General features: G+C 47.0%; 1 protein-coding gene across 10 annotated transcripts in view; it reads left to right on the forward strand.

Annotated features, from left to right (window-relative positions):
* LOC129009892 (uncharacterized) overlaps positions 1-19,372 on the forward strand; it is a 42,121-nt gene that overhangs the window by 18,068 nt on the left and 4,681 nt on the right. For 2 of the 10 annotated variants that reach the window (XR_008492869.1, XR_008492871.1), the window contains 4 exons: positions 614-642; positions 736-894; positions 1,234-4,931; positions 5,619-18,609. Coding sequence is in view for 2 of the 10 variants with exons in the window: in XM_054443487.1 (XP_054299462.1) it covers positions 628-642; positions 15,690-15,780 (106 nt within the window). In the remaining 8 variants the exon portion in view is untranslated. The other 8 variants (XR_008492864.1, XR_008492866.1, XR_008492865.1 and 5 more) reach the window with 7 other exon arrangements.

A 19,372-nucleotide genomic window follows, 5' to 3' on the forward strand; every position in this document is an offset into this window, starting at 1 on the left:
GGACCATACTTCACTGGCCCAAGAACTGACACAGAAGGCATCTAATAAATACTTGTTGGATGAATAAATAAACAGCTAAGTGAGTGCTTACAAAAGCGAAGCCCCAATACCCTCAGGCCACACCTACTGGAAAAATATATGTCAGCCCCAGAAAATTGTGGGCAAGATGAGGCAAGTCCTGAGCAACACAGGAAATTGCCCACCTCCTTTTCTGGCCCCGCTTCCACTGTGATGCTAAAAATCCCATCCAGGCTGGTCGTCCAATCAGCAGGATGTAAGAGGGTCATTCTTCACTGTGGCCATTTAGAAGTTTCCTGGAAACCTGGCTTTCTCCTGACCATTGCCCCATGAGCATGGTGGTGACAAGCTTGGGCTCTGAAATCAGACAGCCCCAAGTTTGAAACCTCAATATTCTTACTTGCTAGCTATGAGACTTTTGACAAATTAATCTCTCCAAATCTCAATTTCTCAATCTGTATAACGCAGATAATATCGGGTAATGCACTAAGCACCATGTCAGGAATGTAGTTAGTGTTCAATAAATGTTTATCTTTATTACTGCGAAACCTCATTCTGCCATTCCCTTCTTTGTCTTCTTCCCCCAACCCCACAGCTTCATCATTGCCTATGAACAGCCAAACGGTAAGATGATCAGAAAACTGGACAGTTTTTGACAGTCTGTAAGTAAGTACTGTGGCCTACTCAACTGCCTGGCCTTTTGAAAATCACTCTTAGAAGCTGGTGATGTCCATGGGCCCACATACCGGGAAATGACGGAGATGTGTATTTACAAAGTAACTCTTGACCCAAAGTACCTCTTTAAAAGAAGACAAGCATGTTTTGCTCCCATGATATCTCATAGTGGCATCTAGATTGCTGAGGGCCTGTTGTCCAGTAAGTAATGTCACCTAGAGGGGGTATGACTGGTTTGGAGTCTGGGTCTGAGAACTGGGGTAAACCACTTCTTCGTGTCTTAGTCCCCTTATACATAAAACAGAGGGATTGGACCAGACGATCACTAAAGGTCCTTCCAATGTTAAGATTTAAAGGGTAAATGGCTCTTTGATAAAGACAGATCATAAATAAGTAAGATCCACACAGCTTAACCTTCCAGGGGGCAATTAAGATGCTTTAATGTGAAGCGAATGACGATGTGGTAGAGTTTGATGTGAATGTAATAGCATAGGAAGGCCGGAGGGCATGGGGGCCTCTCAACCTCTTTCTATGTACTAGATGCGGCATCTGGAGCATCTCAAGAGGGGCTAAGAGATTCCACCTTCACCCCAGCTCTGAAGATGCCTCCACCATGAGAAAGAGAGAGGGAGCCCCTGACTCTCTCTCTGCTCCTTCACGGGTTACTCCCACGTTGGAAGGCAGGAGAGGAGGAAGGCCCCAGCATCTTCCATCACTGCTGCAGACACCAACCAACCCTCCTTCCTCCCCACCTCTGCTTCAACTCTCACCTGGGTCCCCACCCCAAACAGCCCTCTGCTAGCCATTGTGTTAGCTGCACTTCACTTGCAAAAGGGTTTCCTTTGCCAATTTTTTTTTTTACATTTAAAAGTAAACTTTAATATCGAAAATGCAAACTTGGGGAGGGCAGAAAGATCACACACAAGGCTGTCGCTTCACACTTGGTTGCACAGCGGCTGGGTAAAGGTGCTCCTCATTTCCCAGACAATGGGGCGGCCAGGCAGAGGTGCTCCTCACTTCCCAAACAGTGCCTCGGCCGGGCAGAGGTGCTGGTCACTTCCCAGATGGTGTGGCGGCCAGGGAGAGGCGCTTCTCACTTCCCAGACGGTGGGGCGGCCAGGGAGAGACGCTTCTCACTTCCCAGACGGTGGGGCGGCCAGGCAGAGGTGCTCCTCACTCCCTAGACTGTGCGGCAGCCAGGGAGAGGCGCTCCTCACTTGCCAGGCGGAGGCGCTTCTCACTTCCCAGACAGTGCGGCAGCCAGGGAGAGGCGCTTCTCACTTCCCAGACAGTGCGGCAGCCAGGGAGAGGCGCTTCTCACTTCCCAGGCAGTTGGGCTCTGGGCAGAGGTGCTCCTCACTTCCCAGACAGTGTAGCCCTCGGGCAGAGGGGCACCTCACTTCCCAGACGGGGCAGCGGCCAGGCAGAGACGCTCCTCACTTCCCAGACGGTGCGGGGGCCGGGCAGAGGTGCTCCTCACTTCCCTCACTCTGGAGGGGCGGCCAGGCAGAGGGGCACACTTCCCAGATGGGGCAGCGACCGCAGAGGCACACCTCACTTCCCAGACGGTGGGGGAGCCGGGCAGAGGAGCTCCTCACTTCCCAGACGGTGGGGCAGCTGGGCAGAGGCGCACCTCACTTCCCAGACGGAGTGGCGGCCGGGCAGAGGCGTTCCTCACTTCCAAGACGGGGTGTCCTTTGCCAATTTTTATAAAAAATTTTGGCATAGTGCTTGCATAAATTTGCAGGTTGTATTCAAGACGCCTTGACTCCAATAATGTAAGAGAAAACACAGTGAGGGCACTTGCAGTCAAAGGAGGCTTTCAGGAGGGCACACTTGATTGGCTACACGGGGCTGGGAGAGGCACTCAGTAGGTGAGGCTGGGATGCCCACGATCCAGGAATACAGAGCTTTCTCAACGTTGGCTTGAAAGCATGGCTAATAGGCAGAAAAAGACTCTTCTCACGGTGAAGGAAGACTCAGGAGGTGTGGAGGGGAATGGGGTCCATTTATTCCATCCAAGGTGGGGCAAGAAAGGACAGGAGGCAGCCCAAGTGTGGAGCTGTTTCCTCCCAATAGTGAATATCTAGTAATTTTACCCAGAAGTTCTGATTTTTCTTGTTAGTCAAACTGGGTTCTGATTTCCAAGATTAGGCGAAATCCAGAGCAGTTTGGGAAATGAAGGAATCTGACTGAACAATAAGAGTCAGAACCATGGCCCTACCATAAGCAACACCTTAACAGAAACAAATTCCTTTGTCCATTCATTCTATCCACAAACTATTTTCAGAGAAGAGAATGTTCCAGCTAGAAATGCAAGTGGACAAGTGCCAACCTGATGAGGCCAATGATTTGCAAGTGGAGACCTCTGAGGAACTTGGTAAAGAAAGCAGGCCTTGGCCTTTGCCCGGGGAGGCTTGGGACCCCTGACCACCCCCTGCCCCATCACCAATAAACAGACAGGAAGGAGGAATTCAGGGACAGCCTTCAGAAGGGAGTGGCTATCCACTGGCCACAGCGATGACCAAAGAGAGGTTCATGCCGCAGAAGAACACAAAGGGCACCAAAGCCATCTAAAAGGCAGACACTGAGTTTATTATTTGCTGAAGAAGGGGAGAGACCCATTTCATTAAGAAAGGTCAGAACAGCTCTCCAAACTGAAGGTGAACAGGACAGATACCCTGTGAAAAAGAGGACATTTTGTTTAAAGGTCTGATTGGCTCAAAAAGCCAATTGTAAACTCTCTTGAGGGAGTGGCTGCTGTTCTGATTGTGTGTCACAGAGGCATGAGAACAGCTCGTGGGAGATCCTGGATGGATCTGACTTGTGGTGCATGGCCCTGGCAGCCTGGTGTCTGTGCTTCCTCTCGTTGAGGTGAGATTTTTCTCTGGCACCCACTTGGGTTAAGAGTGAGGAGCCCTGGGGCCCATGGGCCTGCTGCATGGCTCTGCACCTATCACCTGGCTCTCTGATCCTCGCTGCCTAGAATGGAGAGATATGCAGCCTTCCTGGTCTCAGGGATGAGGAAACCACGTGAGAGGAAACCACGTTGGAGAAATTTGTTACCATGTAGCCATTATATTTTCTAAACAGGAAAACTGAGTCTCAGAGAGGGAAGCCCCAGTAAGTTGGAGGATAGATGATTAAAATGCTGCTGAATAGGGGAAAAAAAAGCAAACTGGAAAGACCTAACCCCAAATTAGTCATGTCCAAATCCTGGTAGGAAGATTGCAAGAGATTTTTATCTTCTCTCCTGTATGGATTTTCTATATTATTCTTTTCTGTTGGTGTTCTGGATTCTCCAAATTTTTTTACTATGTGTGGTTTTGAAACCATATTTACAAAAATTTGAAGCATCAAAGATAAGCTCAAGGTCAAGGTCGCTATTAAGTCAAAGGCATGCATAGATCAGGCACAGTGGCTCCTACGTGTAATCCCAGCAATTTGGGAGGCTGAGGCAGGCAGATCAGTGGAGGCCACGAGTTTGAGGCCAGCTTGGGCAATATAGAGAGACGCCATCTCTACTAAAAATTTAAAAAATTAGCTAGGCATGGTGGCATGCACCTGCAGTCCAGCTACTCAGGAGGCTGAGGCAGGAGGATTGCTTAAGCCCAGGAGTTTGAGGTTACAGTGAGCTATGATCCCTTCTCTGTACTCTAGCCTGGGTGACAGAGGGAGACCTTGTCTCTATTTAAAAAAAAAAAATCTGTGCTTAGCAAAGTCAGGATATTTTCCCAGAACAGGAGTTGAGAATTCAGAGCTGGTGGCTAATTCTAGCAGCCCTATGCTGGCTAGAGCCCAGGACTCTATCTCCAGCATCCCAGTCCAATTACCCTCTTCCTCGTTAGCAATAAGCAATGCACTTCTTCAAGCTAGCATGCTGGTGTCTCCTCTATTCCAATTTCTTGTCCTTGCTGTTCACTGCTTTGTTACCTCGTGGCCCTGTCTAACATCAAGGACTTAGCCTTTCCATTTCCTCCCAGGACCCTCGCTGAGTCCCCTCAGCCTCTTCACTTGCTTCTGCACGGCCCATCCCGTCAGTTAATTTCAGCAATCCCTCATCCCCTTGACCTCACTATCTGCCCCTGGGGACAATCACAGGAGGACTCCCTTTGACTCAGTCCAGCTGCCGCCTTCTCTGTCCTGCCTGGAGCAGCTGAGTGCTGCTAAGACCACATGGCCTCATGGATCCAGGCGGGCATGAGCTCCCAGCCTCTGCTTCATCCTTGGTGCTGCCCGTAAGTCCTGTGGTCTCTGGCAAGCTTTATGTTCTATTTCCCCAATGTCTATGACAGACCCTCGCCAGTCTCCTGAAGATTTCTTTCCTACTGACTTGCCCCTCCCCAGCCCTAGCTCACAACGAACTCACCCTCTGCTTCAAGGTAGAGGTAAATTTCCTTATGTGGGGGGAACATTCAAAATTTCTAGCCTCCCTCTGCAGAGCCCCTCTCCCCGGCAGCCTCTCCTTCTACAGCCGTGGGAGAGGGCCTTACTTTTGAGAAAAGCTAATGCCTCCTCACAGCACTGAGTCCCCTCTCGTCTCCATTTCTCAGGGAGCTTATTCCATTTCTAGTCCTCTCATATTTTAAATATGAAGCCAGAATATAGCCATGGAACTGCTTCTCCCTCAGAGCCTCCAGTAGAAACTCACCCTGCCAACAACTTGACTTTGCACTTCTAGCCTTCTCAGCTGAGGGAGCCCTAGGAACCCAATACACCGACTTTCAAGGGCGTCATCCCACTGACGTCCAAGCAGGCCTGGATCTATCTATGTGTTGCCTCAGTTCTGAAAGCTCCCATGAGCCTGCAGAGAGACTGCAGGGTCTTCCTGAATCATGCCTGAGGAGGAGAGGGAGACTTAGAGGATTGCCCAGATTTTGTTCCACCCTTTTTCTAAACTCTGCTGGCTTCTCCCCCTTCCCCAGGAAGGCTTTCTGCTAACTTCTGCCCTGCAAGTCGACCCTGCGTCATTTTCAAGTGCTGCCTACACCTGTGAACTTGATTGGATTGCTCTTGTTCTTTGCACAAGAGCAAAAACATCTGCCTGGGGTGCAGCTTGTCCTAGTGACTAGGACTTCCCTGATACACAACTCTCGCCCATCTGCTGTGGAGTGGTCTCACTGACATCTGGGGAAGCAACAGGAAGAAGCTTCATCCCTATTTCTAAAGGTTTGCAGTGACTGGCAGCTGGTGTTGAGACAGACCTGCCTTCTGTAGGTGGACTTTGGTACTGGCCTTGGTTGTCTTTTTATGGACATATTGAGAGGGGTGTGATTTTCACCCTCCTGCCCCAGCAGTGTGGCAGTGCATTTTTTATTCTTTCAAGCAGGTTGTTTTGTGGTGTTTCTTGGCATACAATGGGAACAGAATTAAAGATATGCCTCTTTTGGGGCGTGGCTTTGGCACTAAAGGCCTTCCGGAAGTTGCTGCTCAGACCAAGGGGGGCTCCCCTGCTAAAGATGGGAGGGAGGAGTCACCAGGAGTGGCCACCTTACGTATGGAATTGATTGTAGCCATCCTAAGGAAGGTCTGTGGGCTCTTGAGGAAGGCAAAGGTCTTGTATAATAACTGACCCACAAGCTGTCTTTTGCCTGTCTTTTGCCAACAGCAGTGCCAAGTTGTCTCTGGCTATTGGGCAGCTGATGAGCACTGTCATGAAAGAGTGGGGCCGAGATGTGCTGCAAGTAGTGTGGCGCTGAGGCAGGAGCTCTGCCTGCAGAACAGGGGCCAGGCTCCCTCCTGGCTCTGTCACTCATCAGGTGCAGGGCCTTGGCCAGTCCCCTCTCCTGTGTTGGTCATGATTCACTCACCTATCAAATGGAGGCTTGGACTCAGTTTTCTCTGCAGTCCCACTGAGCTCCAGCTTTTTAAATTCTCACCTCCCTACTGCCTCCTCTGCTGTGGGCCAGTTTCTAAGCTACAATATCCATGTTCAGGGGTGTAGGCAGTGGAAGTGCCCTCATAGGCAGGGCACAGGGAAGCCTTGTGGGTTCATTCATGTGGCTTTCCTGGGGCAGCTGGGGGCTTACACTGTGGCTGCAAACCAACAAGCTGGCGGAGTGACTGTGGCCTTGGAATGCTTTTCCTTTTTAGGTTGACACGTTAAAATGGGAAAAATTTGCTTACAAATCTACATTTCCCACTTTGCTGAAAGAACTTTAAAATGGGGTCACTTAGGACAACCTGAACTCTCTCACAACCTTCCTCCTTCTCTTTCTGAGCCTCCTGACACCCCTGGCCTTCACTAATTTAGGTGACTTGCCTGGTGTAGCTACTGGAAATGGAAGAATACCCTGAGGGCATCTGGGAGGCATTGCCCTGTAGTGGGCTTCCCAGAGGCCATGTGTTAGGGATGTGAGGGCCAGGCCAGAGCCTTGCTGCCCCTCCTGCAATGCCAGCTGTCCCTGCAGTTTTGTGGGTGGAAAGTTGATCCCAGCTGAGAGTGGCAGCCTTGAAGTGTCTCCAGGAGGGTCTTATACCTCTTGAGCGTTGGAAGTAAATGCTCGGTGCTGCCAAGTGAAAATAGCACTCAGGCAAAAGTTTTCTCAGCAAGGCAATTTACTTCTACAGAAGGGTGCATCTCACTGATGGAGCAATGGCAAGAGCACACTGGACAAGGGAGGGGAAGGGGTTCTTATTCCTAATGCAGCTAGTCCCTACTGCTGTGTCTTTCCCCTATTGGCTGGGGTTGGACCGCACAGTCTAAGCTAATTCCAACTGGCTATTTTAAAGAGAGCAGGGGTATGAGCCAGAGAGGTGGGGTGAGTAATTTTGGCAGGAAGGATGGTTACAGAGCAAATGACTAAGGATGACTAAGGACACAGCAGGTGATTAAGGATGACTAAGGACAGAGCAGGTGATGGAGGCTAGGAGGGGGTTGTTTACCAAAACTAGGGGCAAAGAGACATAAAGAACAAAGTTAAACTTTAAAGTGGAGAACAAACAACAGGGAAGCTGAACATACTGACATGTTGGTTCTTTGAAGAGGAACTCAGAACTCATTGTACTTAACAATTTTCCCCTCTTGAATGTTTTTTCAAGTTTCTGATAACTTTATTTCTTTTTTTTATTATACTTCAAGTTCTAGGGTACATGTGCACAACATGCAGTTTTGTTACATAGGTATACATGTGCCAAGCTGGTTTGCTGCACCCATCAATTCGTCATTTACATTAGGCATTTCTCCTAATGCTATCCCTCCCCCAGCCCCCCACCCCCTGACAGGCCCCAGTGTGTGATGTTCCCTGCCCTGTGTCCAAGTGTTCTCATTGTTCAATTCCCATTTATAAGTGAGAACATGCGGTGTTTGGTTTTCTGTCCTTCTGATAGTTTGCTGAGGATGATGGTTTCCAGCTTCATCCATGTCCCTACAAAGGACATGAACTCATCCTTTTTTATGGCTGCATAGTATTCCATGGTGTATATGTGCCACATTTCCTTAATCCAGTCTATCATTGATGGACATTTGGGTTGGTTCTTTGCTATTATGAATAGTGCCACAATAAACATACGTGTGCATGTGTCTTTATAGTAGTATGATTTATAATCCTTTGGGTATATACCCAGTAATGGGATTGCTGGGTCAGATCCTTGAGGAATTGCCACACTGTCTTCCACAATGGTTGAACTAATTTACACTCCCACCAACAGTGTAAAGGCGTTCCTATTTCTCCACATCCTGTCCAGCATCTGTTGTTTCCTGACTTTTTTTTTTTTTTTTTTTTCTGTGACAGAGTCTCGCTCTGTCGCCCAGGCTGGAGTGCAGTGGTGTGATCTTGGCTCACTGCAAGCTCCACCTCCCGGGTTCACGTCATTCTCCTGCCTCAGCCTCCCGAGTAGCTGGGACTACAGGGGCCTGCCACTATGCCCAGCTAATTTTTTTGTATTTTTAGTAGAGACGGGGTTTCACCGTGTTAGCCAGGATGGTCTCGATCTCCTGAACTCGTGATCCACCTGCCTCGGCCTCCCAAAGTTCTGGGATTACAGGCGTGAGCTACCGCACCTGGCCGTTTCCTGACTTTTTAATGATCAGCATTCTAACTGGTATGACATGGTATCTCATTGTGGTTTTGATTTGCATTTCTCTGTTGACCAGTGATCATAAGCATTTTTTCATCCATCTTTTGGCTGCATAAATGTCTTCTTTTGAGAAATGTCTGTTCATATCCTTTGCCCACTTTTTGATGGGGTTGTTTGCTCTATTCTTGTAAATTTGTTTAAGATTCTTTGTAGATTCTGGATATTAGCCCTTTGTCAGATGGGTAGATTGCAAAAATTTTCTCCCAGATGGTAGTTTCTTTTGCTGTGCAGAAGCTCTTTGGTTTAGTTAGATCCCATTTGTCTATTTTGGCTTTTGTTGCCATTGCTTTTGGTGTTTTAGTCATGAAGTCCTTGCCCATGCCTGTGTCCTGAATGGTATTGTCTAGTAGGTTTTCTTCTAGGGTTTTTATGGTTTTAGGTCTAACATTTAAGTCTTTAATCCATCTTGAATTAATTTTTGTATAAGGTGTAAGGAAGTGATCCAGTTTCAGCTTTCTACGTATGGCTAGCCAGTCTTCTCAGCACCATTTATTAAACAGGGAATCCTTTCCCCATTTCTTGTTTTTGTCAGGTTTGTCAAAGATCAGATGGTTGTAGATGTGGGTTTTATTTCTGAGGTCTCTGTTCTATTCCATTGGTCTATAAATCTGTTTTGGTACCAGTACTATGCTGTTTTGGTTACTGTAGTCTTGTAGTATAGTTTGAAGTCAGGTAGCATGATGCCTCCAACTTTGTTCTTTTCGATTAGGATTGTCTTGGCAATGCGGGCTCTTTTTTAGTTCCATATGAACTTTAGTTTTTTCCAATTCTGTGAAGAAAGTCTTTTGTAGCTTGATGGGGATGGCATTGAATCTATAAATTACCTTGGGCAGTATGGCCATTTTCACAAATATTGATTTTTCCTATCCATGAGAATGGAATGTTCTTCCATTTGTTTGTGTCCTCTTTTATTTCATTGAGCAGTGGTTTGTAGTTCTCCTTGAAGAGGTCTTTCACATCCCTTGTAGGTCGGATTCCTAGGTATTTTATTCTTTTAGTAGCAGTTGTGAATGAGAGTTCACTCCTGACTTGGCTCTCTGTTTGTTATTGGTGTATAGGAATGCCTGTGATTTTTGCACATTGATTTTGTATCCTGAGACTTTGCCAAAGTTGCTCATCAGCTTAAGGAGATTTTGGGCTGAGGCAATGGGGTTTTCTAAATATACAATCATGTCATCTGCTAACAGGGACCATTTTACTTCCTCTTTTCCTAATTGAATACCCTTTATTTCTCTTGCCTGATTGCCCTGGCCAGAACTTCCAACACTATGTTAAATGGACTGGTGAGAGAGGGCATCTGTGTCTTGTGCCAGTTTTCAAAGGGAATGCTTCCAGTTTTTGCCCATTCAGTATGATATTGGCTATGGGTTTGTCATAAATAGCTCTTACTATTTTGAGATATGTTGCATCAATACCTAGTTTATTGAGAGTTTTTAGCATGAAGGGCTGTTGAATTTTGTCGAAGGCCTTTTCTGCATCTATTGAGATAACCATGTAGTTTTTGTCATTGGTTCTGTTTATGTGATGGATTACGTTTATTGATTTGCATATGTTGAACCAGCCTTGCATCCCAGGGATGAAGCTGACTTGATCATGGTGAATAAGCTTTTTGATGTGCTGCTGGATTTGGTTTGCCAGTATTTTGTTGAGGATTTTTTCATCAATGTTCATCAGGGATATTGGTTTAAAATTCTCTTTTTTTGTTGTGTCTCTGCCAGGCTTTGGTATCAGGATGATGCTGGCCTCATAAAATGAGTTAGGGAGGATTCCCTCTTTTTCTGTTGATTGGAATAGTTTCAGAAGGAATGGTACCAGCTCCTTTTTGTACCTCTGGTAGAATGTGGCTGTGAATCCGTCTGGTCCTGGACATTTTTTGGTTGGTAGGCTATTAATTATTGCCTCAATTTCAGAGCCTTTTATTGGTCTATTCAGAGATTCAACTTCTTCCTGGTTTAGTCTTGGGAAGGTGTATGTGTTGAGGAATTTATCCATTTCTTTCTAGATTTTCTAGTTTATTTGTGTAGAAGTGTTTATAGTATTCTCTGACGGTAGTTTGTATTTCTGTGGGATTGGTGGTGATATCCTCTTTATCACCTTATTTTGTCTATTTGATTTCTCTCTCTTCTTTATTAGTCTTGCTAGCGGTCGACTAATTTTGTTGATCTTTTCAAAAAACCAGCTCCTGGGTTCATTGATTTTTTGAAGGGTTTTTTGTCATTGATTTTCGAAGTGTCTTTATCTCCTTCAATTCTGCTCTGATCTTATTTCTTACCTTCTGCTAGCTTTTGAATTTGTTTGCTCTTGCTTCTCTAGTTCTTTTAATTGTGATGTTAGGGTGTCGATTTTAGATCTTTCCTGCTTTCTCTTGTGAGCATTTAGTTTTATACACTTCCCTGTACAAACTGCTTTAAATGTGTCCCAGAGATTCTGGTACATTGTGTCTTTGTTCTCATTGGTTTCAAAGAACATCTTTATTTCTGCCTTTGTTTCATTATTTACCCAGTAGTCATTCAGGAGCAGCTTGTTCAGTTTCCATGTAGTTGTGTGGTTTTGAGTGAGTTTCTTAATCCTGAGTTCTAATTTGATTGCACTGTGGTATGAGAGACAGTTTGTTGTGATTTCTGTTCTTTTACATTTGCTGAGGAGTGCTTTACTTCCAATTATGTGGTCAATTTTATAATAAATGTGATGTGGTTCTGCGAATAATATATATTCTGTTGATTTGGGGTGGAGAGTTCTGTAGATGTCTATTAGATCCACTTGGTGCAGAGTTGAGTTCAATTCCTGGGTATCCTTGTTAACCTTCTGTCTCATTGATCTGTCTAATATTGACAGTGGGGTGTTGAAGTCTCCCATTATTATTGTGTGGGAGTCTAGGTCTTTTTCTAGGTCTCTAAGGACTCACTTTATGAATCTGGGTGCTCCTGTATTGGGTGCATATATGTTTAGGACAATTAGCTCTTCTTGTTGAATTGACCCCTTTATCATTATGTAATGGCCTTCTTTGTCTCTTTAGATCTTCGATGGTTTAACGTCTGCTTTATCAAAGACTAGGATTGCAACCTCTGCTTTTTTTTCTTTCCATTTGTTTGGCAGATCTTCCTCCATCAATTTATTTTGAGCCTATGTTTTGAGTTTGGTAATAACTCCTATGAGCTATTGAGCAAATAGGAGCAAACTCAATATATAGGAGCAAATTCAATATATTTTGAGTTTGCTGGAGGTCCACTCCAGACCTTGTTTGCCTGGGTATCACCAGTGGAGGCTGCAGAACAGCAAATATTGTAGAACAGAAAATATTGCTGCCTGATCCTTCCTCTGGGAGCTTCATCCCAGAGATGTACCAGCATCTATGAGGTGCCTGTTGGCCCCTACTGGGAGGGGTCTCCCAGTTAGGCTACACTGGGGTCAGGGACGCACTTGAGGAGGCAGGCTGTCTGTTCTCAGAGCTCTCTGCACGTGAGCTGGGTCTCCTGAATATAGCACACTAATGGGTCTTGACTCCTTATCCAATTTGCCAGTCTGTGTCTTTTAATTGGGGCGTTTAGCCCATTTACATTTAACGTTAATATTGTTGTGTGTGAATTTGATCCCGTCATTACAATGTTAGCTGGTTATTTTGCCCATTAATTGATGCTGTTTCTTCATAGCATCGATGGTCTTTACAATTTGGCATGCTTTTGAAGTGGTTGGTACTGGTTGTTCCTTTCCATGTTTAGGGCTTCCTTCAGGAGCTCTTGTAAGGCAGGCCTCATGGTGACAAAATCTCTCAGCATTTGCTTGTCTATAAAGGATTTTATTTCTCCTTCACTTATGAAGCTTAGTTTGACTTGATATGAAATTCTGGGTTGAAAATTCTTTTCTTTAAGAATGTCAAATATTGGCCCCTACTCTCTTCTGGCATGTAGAGCTTCTGCTGAGAGATCTGCTGTTAGTCTGACGGGCTTCCCTTTGTGGGTAACCCAACCTTTCTCTCTGGCTGCCCTTACCATTTTTTCCTTCATTTCAACTTTGGTGAATCTGACAATTATGTGTCTTGGGGTTGCTCTTCTTGAAGAGTATCTTTGTGGTGTTCTCTGTATTTCCTTAATTTGAATGTTGGCCTGCCTTGCTAGGTTGGGGAAATTCTCCTGGATAATATCCTGAAGAGTGTTTTCCAGCTTGGTTCCACTCTCCCTGTCACTTTCAGGTACACCAATCAAATGTAGATTTGGTCTTTTCACATAGTCCCATATTTCTTGGAGGCTTTGTTCATTTCTTTTTACGCTTTTTTCTCTAAACTTGTCTTCTCACTTTATTTCATTAATTTGATTTTCGGTCACGGATATCCTTTCTTCCACTTAATCGAATTGGCTATTGAAGCTTGTGCATGCATCACAAAGTTCTCGTGCCATGGTTTTCTGTTCCATCAGGTCATTTAAGCTCTTTCTACACTGTTTATTCTAGTTAGCCATTCCTCTAACCTTTTTTCAAGGTTTTTAGCTTCCTTGCGATGGGTTAGAACATGCTCCTTTAGCTCATAGGAGTTATTACCAACCTTCTGAAGCCTACTTCTGTCAACTCGTCAAAGTCATTCTCCGTCCAGCTTTGCTCCATTGCAGGTGAGGAGCTGCCATCCTTTGGAGGAGAAGAGGTGGTCTGGTTTTCAGAATTTTCAGCTTTTCTGCTCTGGTTCATCCCCATCTTTCTGGATTTATCTACCTTTGGTCTTTGATGTTGGTGACCTACCGATGGAGTTTTGGTGTGGATGTCCTTTTTATTGACATTGATGCTATTTCTTTCTGTTTGTTAGTTTTCCTTCTAAGAGTCAGGTCTCTCAGCTGCAGGTCTGTTGGAGTTTGCTGGAGGTCCACTCCAGACCTTGTTTGCCTGGGTATCACCAGTGGAGGCTGCAGAACAGCAAATATTGTAGAACAGAAAATATTGCTGCCTGATCCTTCCTCTGGGAGCTTCATCCCAGAGATGTACCAGCATCTATGAGGTGCCTGTTGGCCCCTACTGGGAGGGGTCTCCCAGTTAGGCTACACTGGGGTCAGGGACGCACTTGAGGAGGCAGGCTGTCCGTTCTCAGAGCTCAAATGCTGTGCTGGGAGAACCACTGCTCTCTTCAGAGCTGTCAGACAGGGACGTTTAGGTCTGCAGAAGTTTCTGTTGCCTTTTTTCATCTATGCCCTGCCCCCAGAGGTGGAGTCCATACAGGCAATAGGCCTTGCTAAGCTGCAGTGGGCACCACCCCGTTCGAGCTTCCTGGCCACTTTGTTTACCTACTCAAGCCTCACCAATGGTGGATGCCTCTCCTCCCTCCAGGCTGCAGCCTGGCAGGTCAATCTCAGACTGCTGTGCTAGCAGTGAGCAAGGCTCTGTGGGTGTGGAACCTGCAGAGCCAGGCATGGGAGAGAATCTCCTGGTCTGCTGGTTGCTAAGACCATGGGAAAAGCACAGTATTTGGGCAGAGCACAGTATTTGGGCAGAAGTGTCTCATTTTTCCAGGTACAGTCTGTCATGGCTTCCCTTGGCTAGGAAACGGAAATACTGCTACCCTGTGCACTTCCTGGGTGAGGCAATGCCCCGCCCTGCTTCAGCTCACCCCCTGTGGGCTGCACCCACTGTCCAACGAGTCTCAATGAGGTGAACAAGGTATCTCATTTGGAAATGCGGAAATCACCCGTCTTCTGTGTCGATCACACTGGGAGCTGCAGACTGGAGCTGTTCCTATTCGGCCATCTTGGAACTGAACTCCCCCCTCTTAAATTTTAATGGAAGTTAACAGGATTAAACCTTTGAAGGGGAATTTACTGTGTCCTACATGAGTAACTCTATAACTTTGCCAGGGACTTTGGGGTTGTGGATAAGGTTTTGCTCAAGTGGACCTTGGCACCGGCTTCTGGAGTTCCTCCTATGGCCCCTGCTACTCTGGTCTCTGCCACCCAGAACTGCCTTGAGAAGGGAGTCGCAGGCAGGAGTGTAACAAGGCCCCTTAAGTTTAGGGAGCTGGTAGAGGAGGAAGTGGAGAAAGCCAGAGAGAAGAGTTACGGAGATTCCTTGTGGCTCTGTCCTGCAGATTGAGGAAGTTGTACAGGGCTTCCTGGAGCAGCTCAACTCGAAGCTGGAGCCCAGCACAAAGGAGACCCTGCAGGCCATGTGCTCACTGGCAGGCCACAACACCCAGACTGTCTTCCCCATGCTGTGTAGCAAGCCACTGCCTTAGGGCAGGTTCCTCTCCCCTGGCCCAGGGCATATTCTGCAGCCCAAGAAACCCTTCCCTGCTGTCTGGCTCCAAGCCCAAAATTCACTATGCAAGGATGGTTTTTTTCTGTCCCTTCTTTTCTTGGATGCCCATCAAGCCTTATCTTCATGTCCTATGTTCAATTCTTCTTTGGCCTCACTCCCTCTAGTCCCTGAAAACTGGCTTTTCATGGGCCCGAGACCAGACTTGTCCTAGGGGCCTCTTCAGCAAGGCCCATGACACAGCTGTCCCTGGGTCCCGCAGAATCACTCTGGGCCTGTAGAAGGCTTTTGGCACCCAGCAGGAGACTGCCAATGGTGTCTTGCAGCTGCTCCCTGGCATCCTGGAAAAGACCTAGTCAGACGGAAGCTCAGGGGATGGACTTCCAGCCTGTAGTTGTTGGTAGAAGGGAGGAGAGGGACCCAGGGCTTTCTGTTCCAGGAACTTGGAGGTAGAGGGAAAGATTGGTCAAAAGGTTTGACCTTGGGAGACTCAAGCAGGTAGTGGGGACAGGCACAGAGCAGCAGGTCCACATTAGAATCATCTGCGGTGCACCACTTCCATACTCTCACCTCGTATTTGTACTTTAATATCTAAGAACTGCATGATGGAGAAAGGGCAGGGAGCAATCTCATTCTTTGAACAAGGACACTGACATGCAGTCATCAGGTTTTCTTTCCTCTGATTTCAGGGCTGGCATTTTCCTGGAGGCCTGGCACAGTCCCATGGAGGATGGGAAAGGGGGAGGTCTGGCTGCCTGGCATTGGCGTGGACAAAAACAGGTAACACAGCATCTTTTGCTGAACATTTATAGCTGGCTCCCTTTTCCTGTTTAATGTCAAGTGAGCAGAAGGGAAAGCAGGTTTGTATGTGTGTGCCTTGGTTTTCTGGGGATGAGGTGTGGCTTTTTAGTCTGTGGATGTGTCTTACATCCCAGAGTCCCAGTGAGCTGAGCCCATTGGAAGGACAGGGTGGGACTGTAGTCTTGGCTTTCAGTGTGCGGGATCCTGGCCCACTCGATGCCGCTTCCCCCCAAGCATCCTGTGCTTTGTGTGCCATGCTGTCAGGGTCTGTGTGCCAGGGGCAGTCCAGGAGCTCTACCCGCAGCTGCTGCTGGCTGTGCTGTGCCATCTCTACTGGGTGATTGAGCAACATCCTCCCCAGCAGACTGTGTCTACAGCAAGGAGAGGGCCCGGGCAACAGGAGCAGCTTTGACCCCACCAGATAAGCCTCACCACCAGGGGATGCAGAAATGAAGCCTGGCAATTCCTGAGAGCCCTGGACAAGCAGATGTGGATCCCTTAGCAGGGTGGGGAAGGGAAGAGTAGGATGGGGTGTGGGGGCTGCAGCATCATGCATGAGAACATTCTCCCGGATGCTCCAATGTCCTGATTCCTTTTGCTGCGTGCATTCTTCCACTGACCCACACGATGTTCACATACAAGCTCATCACTGTGCACATGAAGAGATCAGTCAGACAAGGCCAGGCTGGATTATGCTCTCCATGCAGTTCTGGCCGTGTCCATCACAATGATTGGCCTGTGGCTTGCCTTTGTTCACAAGTTGAGTCCTCCTGTGCAAGGCCCTGTTAAGAGTTCAGTTGCCTCATCTGTAAAGTGAGGCTCCTGACTGAAAGTTTGCCATGCTGGTTTCTTAACCTCCGCATTTTATTCCAATGAAACCTTGTATGAAAAGGAATATGAATGAAACCAACAGAGCAGAGACATTTGGATTAGGTGGGTGTGGAGGTAAGTGATCCTAACCCTCCTTCTGTGCCCCAGAGAGCAGAATTTGGAAACCACAGCACTGGGATACCTCTGTGTCCTCTTTCATGGGACTCTGTGGCTGGATGAGGGACAGGGGTGCAAGGCTGAGTGGATGGGTGATTGGAGATGGGTTCTGGTAGAGCTATGCATTTGTGTCAGCAGAAAAGCAGAAGCAGGTATCAGGGGTTGCCAGCCAGAGCATAACATTCTGTCCATCTTTCTTTTTCCATCTTTCTTTTCACAAACCTGAAGGTGGTGGCCTTCAGTGGTGCCCTGGAGGTTGTGAGGTTGGTGCTCCTGGCAGGTTCATATGACAAAGTGGTGGCCTATGGAAGCGAGCATTGCTGTTGGGAACTTCTGTCCAGTCCCAGAGCTTATTACACAGGGATCATGGAGCTCACAAGATGGGACCACTTCCCCAGGACCCCTGGCACCACTCTGGCCCCTGATCCTACTATCCCAGGTCTCAGGCTTCAACCCTCCCTGCCTGTCTCCCAGGCCTCTGGTGTCCTGATTCCTCAGCCCTCACATTCTCCCCGTTCTCTGCACATTGGTCCCTGGGCACTCCTCACCCCCCTGCAACTCCTGGTTTCCTGTGTCCCATCCCAGTGGCATGGTGCAGAACTGCAAGTCCTCCATCCTTCTTCAACTCGTGAACCACGTGCGGAGCCTGCTGTACAGCTTAGATAAGCGGAGCAAGGTCATGGCCAGGGCCTTCTATGTACAGGAGAGAGCAGGGAGAGCTCCACAGCTCCAGCCATGCATTTCCTGTAGCTGCGCAACTAAGCATTTCACAGGACCTTAACTAACTTGCTCCTGAAAGAAGAGAAAGAGAACCATGCCATCTCAAATAGGGTTCCCTTCCATGGAACTTCAGGGGCATGGTTAACGGAGGCCGGGAAGGCCTGAGGAAGGGTCAGCAGTTCCAGTCCTCCCAGGACAACCCATGGGTCCCAGCATCTGGCTCAAATTCAAGCCTTATCAGCATCAGCCACCAGCCCCTCCCACTTTGTCTCCATCCTATGTGGGCAGATCTGCCCTGCTCTGGACACAGTCTTTACCTAACCATGAGGCCTGAGGGAGGACAGGGGGCCCCCTCCTCCAGGGGCCTGAACCCGCTAGGCCTTCTGTCTCTTCACTCACTTCAGTTCTGAGGTTGCCCACATCTGCTTCTTTTGGATTCTGTTTCTTTTCTCAAAACCTGTCCCTGAGGGTTACATGATCCCCAAGGTGGCAGTGACCTCTGCCTTCTTCCAAAGAGGCGGAGGCCCTGAAAAGCCTGGTTCCATCCTTGGGAGGCTTCCTGCACGGTGAGGCGTGGGTGACAGTGCAGGCGGTGAAGAGCCTGCGCAACATCCTCTGCCACAGGCAGGGTTGGGACATCCAGCTGCTCTGCGGCATTGCCAGGCAGCTGCGTCCAGTAATTAACATAGATGCACAAATTTTCAGTCTAATACTAGCAAATCAAATTCAACAGCACATTAAAAGGATCATTCACCACGATCAAGTGGGAGTTACCTCAGAGATGCAAGGGTGATTGAATGAATACAAATCTGTAAATAGGACACACTACATTCACAGAATGGAGGACGAAATCCATAGGATCATCTCCATGAATGCAAAGAAATAAAAACTCAACAAATATAGAAGGGCCGTACCACAATACAATAAGGCCACATATGACAAGCCCAAAGCTAACATCATACACAATGAGATAAAGTTGTAAAGTTGCAAAGTTAACATCATCCACAATGAGATAAAGTTGCACTGGGACTGCTGCAGCAGGGAGAGCTGGTTTTGAGTGTTAAATAGAGAACAATGCATCAGCCTGGAAAGAAAGGGCCCAAGTCCCCATATAGTTTCATATTTCATATAAATATGAAATATAAATATGAAATATCTATATTTTCATATAAATATAATATGAAAATATAAATAATTTCATATAAATATTTCATATAAATATGAAATATCTATATTTTCATCCAAGATATCTGCACCCCCAGGTGCACTGCAGCACTATTCACAATAGCTGAGAGATGGAATCAATCTAAGCATCCATCAGCAGATGAATGGATAAAGGAAATGGGGCATATATATAACAATGGAATACAATTTAGCCTTTAAAATAAAGGAAATCTCTTCATGACGTGGATGAACCTGGAGGGCATCCATAACGTTAAAATAAGCCAGGCACAGAAACGCAAAGCCACACAATATCACATGTGGGAGCCGAAAAAGTTGAACTCATGAAAACAGAGAGTAGATTGGTGGTTATCAGGGGGCTGGAGGTGGGGGTCGGGGAGACGTTGGTCAGTTAGGCAGGAGGAAGAAGTTCCAGAGAACTACTGTGTGACATGGTGACTAGTGCTAACAACACCACGGGTGTAGACAGGAAAATTGTGAAAAGAGTATGCTTGAAGTGTTCTCACCACAAAAAATGGGTGTGTGAGGCCATACACGTTACGTAACTCAGTGTGGTTCTTCCACAGTGCGTTTATAGTTGAAAAACACTACATTGTGCACCATAAATATATCCAATTTTTATTTTTCAATTAAAAATATGAGGCAGACATTCTGCAGACGGACTAAGTTGAGGAAGCAATTC

The sequence above is a fragment of the Pongo pygmaeus genome, chromosome 10 (assembly GCF_028885625.2).
Source record: "Pongo pygmaeus isolate AG05252 chromosome 10, NHGRI_mPonPyg2-v2.0_pri, whole genome shotgun sequence".
Lineage (NCBI taxonomy): Eukaryota > Metazoa > Chordata > Mammalia > Primates > Hominidae > Pongo > Pongo pygmaeus.